At 43.4% G+C, this 14,334-nt stretch overlaps 2 protein-coding genes across 6 annotated transcripts in view; one reads left to right on the top strand and one right to left on the bottom strand.

The window, feature by feature from the left end:
• The first annotated feature begins 7,123 nt into the window (after nucleotides 1-7,123).
• Nucleotides 7,124-9,531, top strand: myog (myogenin). The gene is made up of 3 exons (XM_069157013.1): nucleotides 7,124-7,822; nucleotides 8,478-8,577; nucleotides 8,669-9,531. The coding sequence occupies exons 1-3, from the start codon at nucleotides 7,289-7,291 to the stop codon at nucleotides 8,785-8,787; spliced, it is 753 nt and encodes a 250-aa protein (XP_069013114.1). The 5' UTR covers nucleotides 7,124-7,288; the 3' UTR covers nucleotides 8,788-9,531.
• An 883-nt stretch (nucleotides 9,532-10,414) lies between these two features.
• Nucleotides 10,415-14,334, bottom strand: part of ppfia4 (PTPRF interacting protein alpha 4) — a 55,866-nt gene continuing 51,946 nt past the window's right edge. For all 5 annotated transcript variants that reach the window (XM_069157037.1, XM_069157029.1, XM_069157054.1 and 2 more), the window contains 4 exons: nucleotides 13,716-13,784; nucleotides 13,444-13,630; nucleotides 13,206-13,303; nucleotides 10,415-12,137 (listed from right to left, as the gene is read on the bottom strand). In XM_069157037.1, coding sequence (XP_069013138.1) covers nucleotides 13,245-13,303; nucleotides 13,444-13,630; nucleotides 13,716-13,784 — 315 coding nt within the window. In that variant the 3' untranslated portion in view covers nucleotides 10,415-12,137; nucleotides 13,206-13,244. The remainder of the gene's footprint in view (nucleotides 12,138-13,205; nucleotides 13,304-13,443; nucleotides 13,631-13,715; nucleotides 13,785-14,334) is intronic.

Below are 14,334 nucleotides of genomic sequence, written 5' to 3'. Positions count from 1 at the left end.
TGTGTGGAAAGTCCCCTGTTAAGCTGTGCCCCATCTGAAATAGCTCGTGGCTTCAGTGAAGTACAAAGACAACATAGGCAATGACACCAGACCGCTTGTTATTTAAATTATAGAGGGATTTTGTAGGGTTCAGATCCTTTACATAGATTATTACTCGTGTTAATTTGTAATCAGCCTTTTATTGTTGTGATAATTAAAGTGTAAGTAGAGTATGGATTTATTTGCTTATTGGGTTCTCTGTTGATTAAATGCTAACTTGGTAAAATATTAGAAATACAACATTTTCATTACAGTTTCTCAGAACCCGAAATTACATTTTCTTCTTATTCCTTTTTTTTCTCCCAATCCATTGTCCAGACTTTCTATTCAATTTGCTCTGATTTAAAATGTGGAATCATTTAGAATTTGATTAACTGTGGACACATTTAATCACTGCATCTCCAAATTTAATACAAAATTAGGACAAAGGAGACCCCAAACTGTTGAGAAGCTGAAATCCTACATCAGGCAAGAATGGGACAACATTTTACTCTCAAAACTCTCAACTGGCCCCCTCAGTGCTCAAACGTTTGCGTTAAGTGTTGTTAAAAGAACAGGTGATGCATCAGTGGCAAACATCACCCTGTCACAACTATTTTGTGTTGCTGGCATCAAATTCGAAATGCACATATATTTTTCTAAAAACAATAGTTTCTCAGTTTTAACACTTATCTTTGTTGGATTTACAAGATTTGCAAATAATTACATTATGTTTTTATTTACATTTTATACAGCGTCTGAACTTTTTGGGGAATATGTTTGTGTCAAAAAATGGAAAGACTTTAGTAAAGAAAATGTGTCTTTGTTTGAATGAGGGAGTCATTTACATTAAACCATTGGAAACATCACATACAAGGAGGGTGGGCAGGTGTTGCGGTTTGCTGACTGTTTTTTACTGCAGCAATAAATGTTTGGAGCTGCCACACTAAAATGCCCCCCCCCCCCCCCCCCCCCCCTCTCTCCCTCCCTCCCTCACTCGCCCGCTCTGTATCTAATTCAAGAATGGCACACTGCTTTGTCTGCTTTGTCTGGTGTGTCACAGAGCGTAGAGACGAAGAATGGCATAACACCCCTGGTGACATGGCACCCAGAGCTTGGCAGCCCTAGAATGGCATGGCCCAGGGAGTGGTAGGGGATCTGCATGTTTCCATGGTGACAATAGTTCCATCCCAACATCCCAGAATAACTTAATACATTCTCTCTTTTTCCTCTATGGCCGTATGCGTATACTTCCTAGAGGGAAAATAGTTATTGCCTCCATTCTTTTGTCCATTTTTGTTTTGTTTCTCTCTGTGAAATGAACTGTGAAGCTTATTTATAGATAAATATTTCGCTCTCTTCCTGTGTCCGTAATCTGCATACCTCCAGGACAGCAAGCCTCGGTCTGTTTACCTCCTTTGCTTTCTTCTGGTTGTGTGTCTGGATATCTGTAACTGTTTCTATGTGGCCAGAACCTTTCCTTTCGCACCTCCTCGAAGACACACACACACACACACACACATTCCCTCTGTTGTGTCCGACTATTTGGTCGCTCCAGAAACCAGGCTGCTAAATTTGTCCCACCGCTGACATGGGAGAAGGTCATTGGAGCCGCAAAAAAAAACAAAGACAGGAATACGGAAAAAGCCGTAAAGATAGAGAATGTGAAAGCCGGAGTATACGCAAGGGAGGAATGATGGAGATGTGACGGACTAAGATGAGATATGCGTAGAAACAGGAAGCCAGATATGGAAAATGATACTAAAAAGCTGGACAGACGGGGTTCAGGACATTGTTTCCACATAGCCATTCACACAAATCTCTAAGCACCAGTGTGTAGCCGTTTGCACATCTCCAGATAGGATTCAGCCATGTTTCCTAGAGGAACTATGCTCGTTGTGGTTTACGCTTGGCCAATGTGAAGGTGTAAATTGCCTTCAAATTAAGCTGGATAGATTTTATTATGTCCGAGCTCTTCCCTGTCGGATACCTCTCTAATTAACTGAGGTAAAACTGGACGTCTCAAAGAGATGGATGCTCTTTGATTTCCTGCCACTGAGTATCATCCAGCCTGGGGTATTACCGGAGTATACTGTATGTCATGTAAATAATCTGGTTGTTTGTGGCGGGTTATTTACAGTGAATAACTTTAGGGGTACCATGTGCTGCAAAGTATGTTAGTGGGAAGTGGGTTATGTATGTAGGCATGAGTATGTATGTGTGTTTGTGTCTGCCACGCAGTGAGTGGGATGCCAGTGAAGGGAAGGGCAGCGGATGGCTCAGGGGCTCAGTCCATTCCTGTGATTTAACATGACACCACTTGCACTAAGACTGCGACAGCTGCATATGCACATGCCTCCCATTCTGTTTGTTGTAGGGGATTACTCTGCGATAAAAGCCCCAGTGAGCAGAAGCATGGCTGGGCTACAGAACTACTGTTTCCCCCCCTGACTTGGAGAGCTTTCTCCAGGCCTCCAGAGCCCTGTGGAAACACAGGTGGGGTACTTCATTCTGAAGAACGGGAATGAATGGGAGTATTCTCCCGATGATTAACCAGGCCGTAGTAGTGTCACATCATCTTTAGAGAGAACTCGAATGGTCCATTGCAGATTATGTAAGGCTCATTACTCAACAGAAACAGTGGGACGCAAGTAGTGCTGTAATCAGATCTCACTGCTTCAACTCACAACATTTGACGGATTTGTTTTGTGTTGATGACTATCGAGGAATCGTTGACTGCTTTGTCATCTTTCCGCGTCAATGTTGTGTAGTCAGTTTAAATCACTGTAATCTAGATGAGAAGATCAGTTATCACGGCAACAGCATAGAAACAAGCTCCGAGACGACAGATTTGGGCAACTGTTGCTGTCGCCGTGGTTACCATGTCCTCTCCCAAAGGCACTTAACTTGTACATAAAATTATTGCATGAGTCTGGAGATCAGACGGAAGAATGCTTTCCAGGAGTGAGTAGTACACAAACACTCAGTGCAGTTAGGCCTGGAAACACATCATTTACTGCTTCTTTTTCTTTCCATTTCTCTTATGTGCAAAGACTTTTATCCACTGTTAGAAAATAACTAGGTTAGAAACATTAAAGATATAAAGTAACGTCATTTATTATCAAGTAATTTAATTAATTAATCAATTTAAAAGTAAAACTAAATAAATACCTTTTCTAAAAGGTACCAAAACAAATACCCAAAAGGGTCTCGCTTTACTGCTTCATAAGTCTCAGTTTTTAGTATGCGTCCTATAGGAACAAGTGTTTTGTAAGGGAACCTGGACTATGTATATTTGTCAGCAATGTCTTTCATCTTTTAAGTATCTTTAAATCACAAACTGTTTACAAAATTAATACAAAAGCTCAAACAACTTAAATCTCCAAACCGTTAATTACTACCAAGTTAAATTCTTTCCTCTGAAAAATTCATGGAAAATTAAGAAATGACGAGACCCACAGCTTAAAGCAAAAATATATATCCTAATAATATTTGTTTGATTCATCTATTCTTGTATCTCGCAGTATATCTTATGATGCATCTCACTGGGTGGAAGTCCTGCTTTATCCACCTTTAATCAACAGTCCTCCTCTGTTGTTATGTTATTCTCCTCTTACATATCTGAGATTTCCCGACTGCGCTCAGATGACAGTTCTCCAGGTCACTGGTGATCTTGAGGCTAACCTGGGGTGAGGAGAACTGATCCCTCCCTCCTCCTCCTCCCCCGGGCTCAGCTGTTCCACAATGTGCTGCTGCTTGTCACTGCAGGAGAAGCGGAGCAGTGTTGCCAGTGACAGGGCAATCAAGAGCACACAAACACGCACACATGGAGACCTGTACACATTTTTCCAAGTATGAATATTCTTTTTTACATGTAAATAATTTGGCTTCAACATTTTCTAACATCACACTGTTATCTCTCACTCACACAGTTTATTTGGTTTCTGTCAGGTGTCATTTGTTCCGTCAATAGATGTGCTCTGTACAATACAATCACACGTGATTCTAGGTGTTAAATTGTGTTTTATTATCTACTTTTACATCTGAGTGCTCAGGTGCAAACAGCAAAATATAAAGAATATACAATAGAATATATCATATCTGCCAAATCGTAAACACTCAAACTCCTGTGATGTGTACTGCATATCAAGTGTTCACTTCAAAATACTGAGAGGGGACTTGTTCCTCAAACAACTGTGTGTCTGTACACACACAAACACGCAGACACGCAGACACGCACACGCACACACACACACACACACACGTTCTCTAGTTCTGCTGACAATGGGTTAAGATGACAGAGGGCTATGAGTGACTCTGACACACTGCGGACCCCCTCCCCGCTGCACCCCTGAGTCCAACACAGGCGTCTTTGTGCTCAACCGGCCATCAGTGACTATCCATCACGGCCTAACCTGACAGCCCACCGCAGCCCTGTGCCAAGCTGCGACTGCATACTCTGCCTCAACCCCAAACCCGAGCCTAAACCTCAGGGGTAGACCACGGACCGACAGGCCTGCCAAACCACTGCCTGGCATCCAGTCATTTCATCTTACGCTAATATGCCACTGACTTCTAATACTGTATGTTTTAAATCAATGTGTGGTTGTAACTTCATGGTTAATACCTCCAAAATTAGGAAATTATAGCTATTTTATAAGATTTGTTACATTTAACTTTTCCTGTAACCCCTTCAACCAACATGACCCTGGAACTGGTACTCTTCAATGGGATGCAGCCACCATTACTGTCAAATTGTCTATATGCAGATTATTACTTCCTTTTGGACAATTCACTTCTAGTCTTAGAAGACTCAGAACGTGAGGTAAATATTGGTTAACAACAGTAAAGATGCTTTTTTTTTTTTTTTAATTCTGAGGTACAAAAGCTTGTTTTACAGAAAACTGTGCACCGTGCTGTACCCCATCAAAATGAACGAGGAGGAGGAAACAATTCTGGTTAATAAGCTGCCACAGGTGCTCAATGAAGAGACATATCTCTAAAAGAACACCTTACTTAAAGTTCACTGTTAATTACATTGCATTAAAGAAATCCACTGTGAGGGTAAGAGCTTGCCAACTAAAATGTTTTTGCTGCTGTAAGAAGAGTTTACTGACAGTACCACGCTAGTGTAGTTTTCACTACAAAAGTAATTTGAAGCTCGCTGATAACAGTGTGTTCGGCTTTCTCAGCAGTAAGCTAAGCTGCACATCAGTGTGCACTCACCTCAATATCACTTGAGATCTGGCGAAAAAGACTGAAAATGTTGAAAATTACAACCCTGTTTCCAAAACGAAGTTGGGATGCTGTTTAAAATGTAAATAATAACAGAATATGAAACTTCTATGAAATGGAAAATAGAACAGAGACAACATATCAAATATTGAAACTGTCATGCAATGATTTCCACCACAGTATTGTTTTTATTACTAGACCAATGCATTTTGGCTTGTGGTGCTGATGGACACTGATGAAGGCCAAATGCCGAAATGTGTTGGTCTTGTTATAAAGTTGCTCCACATACTTTCAGCGTTGCTGAAGTTTTGTCCTGTTTATATACATTTTACACAGTGACCCAACTAGTTTTGGAAACAGGGTTGTAATGATTTTTTTCATTCATCTTAATAACAGGGAGTATAGCTTTCTATTTCTTTTTAGGGTTCATTTTAAAGATTGAACCAACAATATTCACTGATGTGAAGTTATCTACTTACATTTTTTTTTATGCTTTTAGTAATCGTTTACGATCTGGTTGGTTGAGTTTGGATCTCCACAGATGAGAGGAAATACCTATTTCAGGAATTTTGAGTCATTATGAGAAAAAAAAAAAAAAAAATCTAAATATGAACCTGTAGTGTTACAAAGACATTTTACTGTGTCTTTTAGTGAAACTTACAGTCGAGACTTTCAGAGAAAACGTGTGAGAAATGTCCCAGGCTTGGCTTGATGTGTCAGTGGTACTGTATGAGCCAGACACTACGCCCCTGTACATTTCATGTGCTGTGACCAGAAAGCACAGCAGTTCTCCATCACTCTGGCAAGCTTGTGATATGTGTATTACAGTGATCAACTTATGGTAGTGATACAGGATACACACACACGTAAGACATCTCACACTATCTCAATCATTTCAGGCCACTTCTCCGCTGACAGAAGTGTGTGTTTTGGCCGGGCGTCCATGCCAGCGGAAGCCGGTCTGAATTAGCTAGTGAGCTATGAGGTGAGATATGTCCTGGAACGATTAACACCCTCCGGCTAGGCTAACGCTACGACTGGCTGGGAGAGGTCAGGACAACGAAGGCCATCGTCTCATTATTGTCCCTTGATTTCTAAGAGTAATGTGAGCCAGTGTCAACTTGGCGCTGGACTTACTGTGCTGTACATACTTGCACCGACCTGTCTGGTTTCCGACAGTAGCAGAGCTCAGAAGGTCACCTGCAGCACACAGTGCAACCATCCTCGAGGGAAAGTCAGCAGATATGAATGCAGTGACATTAACCCAAAGACCCAGCGACACAATCGCGGGAGCTTTAATGTCGCCTTGAACACCTTTAGTGTGGATCATTATGAACCTGAAATTGCTTCCCTCACAGGAGTTCACAGGATTCATCTGTGACCTGGCTTCAGTAAACAACAATCTCTTCGTTTACTTCCCTTCAAAAACTAGGAGTCAAACAACTTCTTGTCGCAGCATATCACCGGCTCCCAGCAGAAGTGACAGCTGTCTCCAGACTGTCCCTACTGTCCCTCCTCCCTCATTGCGGAGCGCTTCATGTGCAGAGGGGGACGCAAGTCTGGGATTAGCTCATTAAGAAGGACGTCTTTCATCTGTGGTTATCTCTCCCATTTCCACGGCAACCCGATCATATCCTGGCCTCTTAAGAAACCCACGAGCACACAAACCCACGCGCGAGCACACACAAATGGGCCTGAAAGCCCTAGAGAGCAAGGCCCAACAGAGATGTGAAGTGTAGATGTGCAGCAACAGCTAAACGTCGTGTCAGGTTTCTGGGGGCTCGTGCTAAATTTAACCCTGTGATCCTGCAGCAGGCAGAGGGGTTTAAATGCCAGCCTACAGTTGCTCCACACCAGTTGTTCACCTCACGTCTTCCACTCATCACAAACTCAGGCCAGGAAGAAGACAGGCGCGCACACGTACACTCCCACCACACGCTTCAGACGTAGGACCGAAGACCACATACTGAAGAGCAGTACCAGGGGAGAGCAGGGATCTTTGCCCCCTTACATTCAGACCACAGCGTTGTCCACTATGGAGCTTTTCGAGACCAACCCGTACTTCTTCCCCGACCAGCGCTTCTATGAAGGAGGGGACAGCTACTTCCCCTCTCGCCTGCCGGGGGCATACGACCAAACTGGCTACCAGGACAGGAACTCCATGATGGGCCTGTGTGGGAATCTGTCTGGAGGTGTTGGAGTCGGGGCGACGGGTACGGAGGACAAAGCCTCTCCGTCCAGCCTGTCACCTCACTCTGAGCCCCACTGCCCGGGCCAGTGCCTGCCCTGGGCCTGCAAGCTGTGTAAAAGGAAGACGGTGACCATGGACCGTCGGAGGGCAGCCACAATGAGGGAGAAGAGACGTCTGAAGAAGGTGAACGAGGCCTTTGACGCTCTGAAGAGGAGCACCTTGATGAACCCCAACCAAAGGCTGCCCAAGGTGGAGATCTTGCGAAGCGCCATCCAGTATATCGAAAGACTGCAGGCCCTGGTTTCCTCCCTCAACCAGCAGGAAACCGAGACAGGACAGCAGGGATTGCACTACCGACCCAGCGCTGCCCAGCCAAGAGTAAGTAGAAGAGAGGCCGGGTGAGGAGAGGTACAAGTTCACTTAGAAAAAGGGGCAAAAGGCAAAAAAAAAAAAAAAGAACAGACCAGAAAAATATGCAGTGCACTTCTTGGAAAGTGTCAGAGGATGCTGACATTTTTTTTTTCACAATGCGTGACTTTGCTGAACTGATCTACTCTAAACCTGCTATGGAAGTGATCATCGCGATTAGGTTTTGAGGTGTTAGTGGTAGAAAAAGGCTTCTCTATGGGTTGAGTCATAGAATGAGCTGCGCTGTCAGAGGTTTTGAAAGTTATGATGAGTTTTCAGCTCAGTTATAATTAATAATAATAACAATGTAAATGAGAAACATTAACAAAAAGTAATGACAGGTGCCAAAATTAAACAAAAACCAAGAAACAGCTTTGTAAACGGGTCATAGTATATGACACATACCGTATGTAAATATATTTATACTGAATATTTTCATCTGTGCCTTCTGATGGAAAAGTCTTCTGAGGGGGTCACAGGATGCATTGGTGGCGTGTGTGTGTGTGTGTGTGTGTGTGTGTGTGTGTGTGTGTGTGTGTGTGGTATTTCGCTGCACTCTAGTGTGTGCTGTATTGTAACAGAGTGACTGACAGCAACTTCTGTGTGTGCGTCTCCATGGTAACAGGTGTCATCGTCAAGCGAGCCCAGTTCGGGCAGCACCTGCTGCAGTAGCCCGGAGTGGAGCAGCACTCCGGAGCAGTGCACGCAGAGCTACAGCAGCGAGGGTGAGCACAGTTCAACACTCAAGTCCCATGAGAGCGCACGGACAGACCGCTGCACCGTCGCAGATACTGAGTGTGTGACTCTCTTTCGCAGATCTCCTGAGTGCTGCTGACTCTCCAGAGCAGGGGAACATGCGTGCCTTGACCTCCATCGTGGAAAGCATCTCTGCAGCTAACGGACCTGTGGCTTTTCCCGTGGACATTCCCAAATAGACCCTCGAGCCAGCAGACCCAAAGGTGCACAGAGAGCCACAAACAAAACCCAAAGTGACAATTGGTAGTGGAATCTGACAACCAATCCCAAATGATTATTTCAATTATTTTGTGCATCTACTGAACTGAGTGTATTGTCTTATGCTAAAATTTAAAAAAAAAAATTGTGATTGATCAGTTTTTTAACTCTGCTTTTCCAAGTGTCTGCTAGCCAAACTGAATTCCTCCCGTTCACAACGAGGCCTTATTCCCTTCATTACCTGCCTTTTCCCACAGTCCAGACCTGCCTGTCAGAGCCACAGGAGCTTAGTCCACCCAGAGATTCAAAGACTTTGCTGCATGAACCCAACACCTAGTTAGTAGTGTGGATCTCTGTTCGGCTTTCCTCCAGACTGATAGAGCCACAGACGAATAACAAAGCCTGTTTTTTCTTCTTTCTTAATTTAAGTTTTCCTCTTTTCAAAACCTTTCCCTGATCTTTCATTCTTTTTGTGTGAGTTTTAATGCTTAAAAAAACACGAGTTTATTTGTGGGGCCAATATGTACCATGGCAGTTTTGACCAAGATCTGCTTAATTTAAACTGGTTATAAATGCTAGCGATGTAAATACGTTCCCTTTTTTTACAGAGTGGTTTTGCCATTTTATTTTGTATTTTTTGCTAACTTATTTTGAACTTTTATAACTAAGATTGTTGTGTATTTGTAGATGTTCTGGAAAGTGCTATTTTCTGTTGAATTCTTTAAATAAAGACCATTTTCAATACACGGTCTAATGTTATCTTTAACGGTGCAGTTTGTAAAAATGTACTTCCATCTTGTATTACCACTTTGTAGGTCACGAGGCGATAGAGACTCGCTGTGGCGTCCAGGCAGTCTTCCCTCAGTTCATTGTTATACTGAAATATGACTGTGGCCCATCAGATTCTGTGACCAACAGTGTTGATTAGGTTGGTTTGGTTGAAGCGTGAGGAGTGGTGGTAAGTACATTCTTTCCCTGCTGTGAGTTGGTATTTGGGTTTCTCTATTGCTGATGATTGTAACGAGTGATTGTGTGGACCCAGTAGTGAATAAAACAATGGGGACCGGTTACACCTATAGTTTATGTTCTCGCTTGCTTATCTCAGTTCATGGCAAGACCAATGTAACAAGAAAGAAAGACAGTTTTCATTAGCTGCACTGAAGGTCTGTTTTGAATTGGCCAAACAAGGTCAGTGCGCCTGCTTTGTTTGTATAAAGTTGCCGCACTTTGGTCGATAGCTAGATGACGAGATAATTGAACTCAGGTACAGATATTCTAACTGCGCTGAACCCTTCTGTGTTTGTGCAGTTAATGTCCCCTGTACATATTCTCCCCATGATGCGTCCCGAGACGCACCAGTGACTCACTATTGCCTCTTGAGGTGCTGGAGGGTATTACGAGATAGGATGGGCCAGGGCTCGCTGGTTAGCATGCAAGCTTCAGTCGAACTTAAGTTCAACACAATACATAGGCGTCTTTGATGTAACGTTAAAGCGGTTATTTCTTAACATCCTGTGAATAATTTTAGTTAATTTTTGAATGTTTTGCACCTTTAACTAACAATAAGAATCTTTGGCAGAGATAACTTCAAAAGGAACACAACATCCAAAATCTTTAAAAAACAGCTTTACTTATGTCTATATAGTGTCATAAATACAGTACACTTTTTTAAATAGCCAAATAATAAAATCTTGATTTGTCAGCATTGTTTCACACCTGGAATAAAGACACAGTACTCATAGCTGCCACATAGCACGTTACACCTTTTAGACACCTTGGAAAAACTGTAAAATAATAAAAAAAAGATTGTACACCCATCCAGCACTTCACTGGTTCATATGCTGTGTTCTCATCGGATGAGGAGTTGGTCGGCCAAGAGGACTGACTGCTCACTGGCAGGTCTCCATGGCAACTTAATAGGAGGTGACGGTAAATAGACAGAAGAATAGACAAGTCTGTCACTTGGAGGAGTTTTTTGTGGATATCATTGGCTGATGTTGAGCAGCAGTTTACAGTTTGATTTGAGAGAAAGTAAGGAATCAACAGAGAGGAGCTACAGTGTTCACACTACCATCCACAGGGAAAAGTCATGGTCACATGGCTGGGGTCGGCCATTCACACACAACCGCTCTACAAGTCTCGAGCCGAGAGACTCGGTCATTCCCTCACACACACACACACACACACACACACACACACACACACACACACACACACACACACACACACACACACACACACACACACACACACACACACACACACACACACACACACACTCTTCATATTAAAGGATTCTCTCTAGTCTAGGCTACATAGTGTCATACAGAAGGCGAGAGAGGCGGAAAGAGGAGAGCTAACAGCTACATCGTGTCAAAAGAGGAGGAGGAGGAGGAGGAGGAGGAGGAGGAGGAGGAAGGAAAAGGAGAGAACAGGAGATAGGCAAAGAGAAAACGTCTGAAATTGGACCCATGAACCTGTGAAGAGTCCTTGTAGAAACGCACACTTCCCTTAATGAGTCCCTCCCACCAACGATTCACACACTTACAGCATACAGCAAAAGACACACAAAGGTCCAACACAGAGAGAAAGACAAAGAAAGACAGAGAGAGAGAGAGAGAGAGAGAGAGAGAGAGAGAGAGAGAGAGAGAGAGAGAACAGTCACTATCGAATACAGGGCATTGGGTTTCATACAGCAATGATATTATATTGTTTTCCATATATATTTCCAATATATATATAATATTTCTATAAAAAACATAAGTCATCCATTTTATTTACAGATGATAAATGAGTAATACCTTGCATAACCGGTAGAGGGGTAATGTGCAGTGGGATCGGCCATTTATACAAGTATTCATCATTCCCAAGTCCAAACCAACAACTGCTCACCGTCGCCTTAAATCTTTTCCACACCAATCAGCTGTTGGGTTGTGAAGGACGCTGGTGACGCAGCACAATTGGTTTGGACTTGGCCATGTTGAGACTATCAGAACCAGGACAAGAACCCACAGCTGAGACCAGGGGAGTGGGAGCACAACACCACAACAACAAGGCTACTGGGAGCACTAGGGTAAACTGGGAGAGACCGAGATGAACCTCCTTTACAGCAGCGAGCGCAGCCAATGAGCACTCTCAAGAGTTCAAAGGTCAGAGTTGGCCTCTGTATTGCACGTGTCCGAAGGAGAGGTGAGAGGTGAAAGGTGGGAGGTGAGGCTGGGCAACAAAGGGGTGAAGCCTCCCTCTGAGGCACCCAGGTCCCCCTCTCCAGATTTGGCATATCACTCTCAAAAGGCCGCAAGCATATGTCCATATAGGTAATGAGAATGCACTGGAAGAGACAGGAAGGAAGAGAAAGATCAAGTAGCCGTCTGTACTTTGACATTTTGAACATTTACAATACAGGCAGACATGATGTGTAATTGGTGAACACGTGTACATGTTAAGCTTTAGAAATATTACTGGACCAAAAACTAGGTCCAAGGAACGACATCAGCTGTCGTCAACAATCACGCTTTTTTTGTTTTCTCATCATTTCTTGTTCATTTCCTGTTTTATTTTGTTTCCTCGCCTCTTTTCTTGTTTCTGGTATCTTCACGTCCTGCCCGCGTTTCTTCCCGCCTTTTTGATTGTCTTCCCCGCCCAGACTTTTTCCCCTTTTGTTCAGTTGTCTCGCTGCTCTCTATAAAGTCTGCATGCCTTTTACCTCCTGTGCCAGATCGCCGATGTTTCACAGCTCTTTCTTCTTCCCAGTGTTTTGTGAGTTGTGTGTACTGACGTGTGTTTTGCCTTTCGGACCTTTCTTTTGGCTCGCCCTCCGATACCTCTGCCTGATCTCTGTCTGCCTGGTTGCTTGGATGTTGGACTGAACGTGACATTTGAATTTACAGTTTAATGACTTTTGCCTAAAGAGTCTGAACATTACTTGTGGTCTTGGGTTGAGCATTTGAGTCTCGTTCCTGAATCGCTCCGGTGGATGGAACGGAGCAATAAATATCGTCAGGCACACAATTTCTGTTCGTTGGATGAATTCATGATTGGTTTTGTTTTTTCATGGGAAGAAAAATACAGTATTTTACATAGTATTGATAGACTGCACATTTTAAAGCTACATCAATAGATTTTTTTTTTCTTTTAAAACATAATTCTCTCTGAAGTTGTGATACCTAACGTGTTGCCAAACACTGATGGCAGAATCTAAGCATTTGTCAGGTGAGGTCAAAACTTTATTCTCCTTTTTATCTCTGTTTTGGTCTCAACCTCAAATTATTCATCAGGACTAAGCCTGGCACAAGTGCAGCTTAATGTCCCGTTAGTTCCACTCCTGCTGTCCAATGCTGGTTAAAAGCGCACAAACCTGTGAGTTCAGCAGTTTCAGGGTCGTGCTTTGTTAGCTTACCTGTTAGCATTAGCGCTCCTGTTAGTAAGTAGAGTATAGTTAGCATGAATAGGTCCGCACGGCCGAGGGGTCGAGCCTCGGGGGCGCCGGGGGAGGAGCTTGAGGGCGTTGCACAGCCGGAGAGAGAGGAAACAGCATGCAGTTAGTCAGCTAGGGCAACCAGAGAGAAGCACATTATTCTGCATACAGAATAATCCACGGGTTTAAGCTCAGTAGTGCGGTTAGTATGGTAACGCACCTTCAGGCTGGAGCTGTTTCTTGGGTGCCAAACTCATAGAGGGTGGCATGGACATGGAGGCCATGCGGAAGCCAGCCGGCAGTGTTTCCATGGAGCCTGCCATCATCCCCAGCCCCACCCCTCCTTCACGGGCCCGGAACCTCTTGCGCCATGACGGAGAGCGTCGAAAAGACTTGTCATCCCCACCCTACAGGGATAGAGAAAACAAACAGGGTCATGTGATTTGCCTCAACAATATTGTATTTGATCAAAGCAGCAGCTTGAGAGGTCACCTCCTCTAGTCGGCGGTCGGTCCCCAAAGCTAACAGGTTGTTAAACTCCCTCTCCAGAACCTGCCGGGCCTGAAAAACAAACAGCCTCGGTGAGCAGTGATGCTGTGAACAATAATCAGGAGCTGATAGAATGTCAGTGAAATACCTGTAAAATAAAAACACTTTCTCTGATAAACAACAGAAACCTTCAGGCTTTTTTTTTTTGTTGCATTTCCAGAAAAAAAAAAATCACTTCTAATATGAAACTGTGGGCAAGAAAACAGTGCCGAAACCTGTAACCAGGAACTACTATAAAGTAAATTCTGGGCAAGAATAACAGAGCAGTTTTGATCTGAGAACAAATGATGCAGGGATTAAAGCAGAGGTAAATGTTGGGAGGCAGTGGAAGGACATACTGGCTGCACACAAACCACTGCGTCACCAAAAAGTAAAAATTAGAGAGTCTCATCCAGATAGACTGGTCACAGAAATGCAGTGAGTTTACAATACTGAAAGAAAAAGTGTAAAATATGTCTGTTATTATTCCAAAAAAAAATCTTAATGTTAACTTTTGGGGTTTCAGTGAATATCTAATCCCAGAAAATCGACCGAACTGCAGTTAAAAATTGTATCATGCAAC

Source organism: Embiotoca jacksoni, unplaced genomic scaffold, assembly GCF_022577435.1.
Source record: "Embiotoca jacksoni isolate LCO1_2020_lvr unplaced genomic scaffold, fEmbJac1.0.p SCAF_1, whole genome shotgun sequence".
Classification (NCBI taxonomy): Eukaryota; Metazoa; Chordata; class Actinopteri; family Embiotocidae; genus Embiotoca; species Embiotoca jacksoni.
Note: the sequence above shows the minus strand (reverse complement) of the source record. Positions and strands in the feature narration are given on the sequence as shown.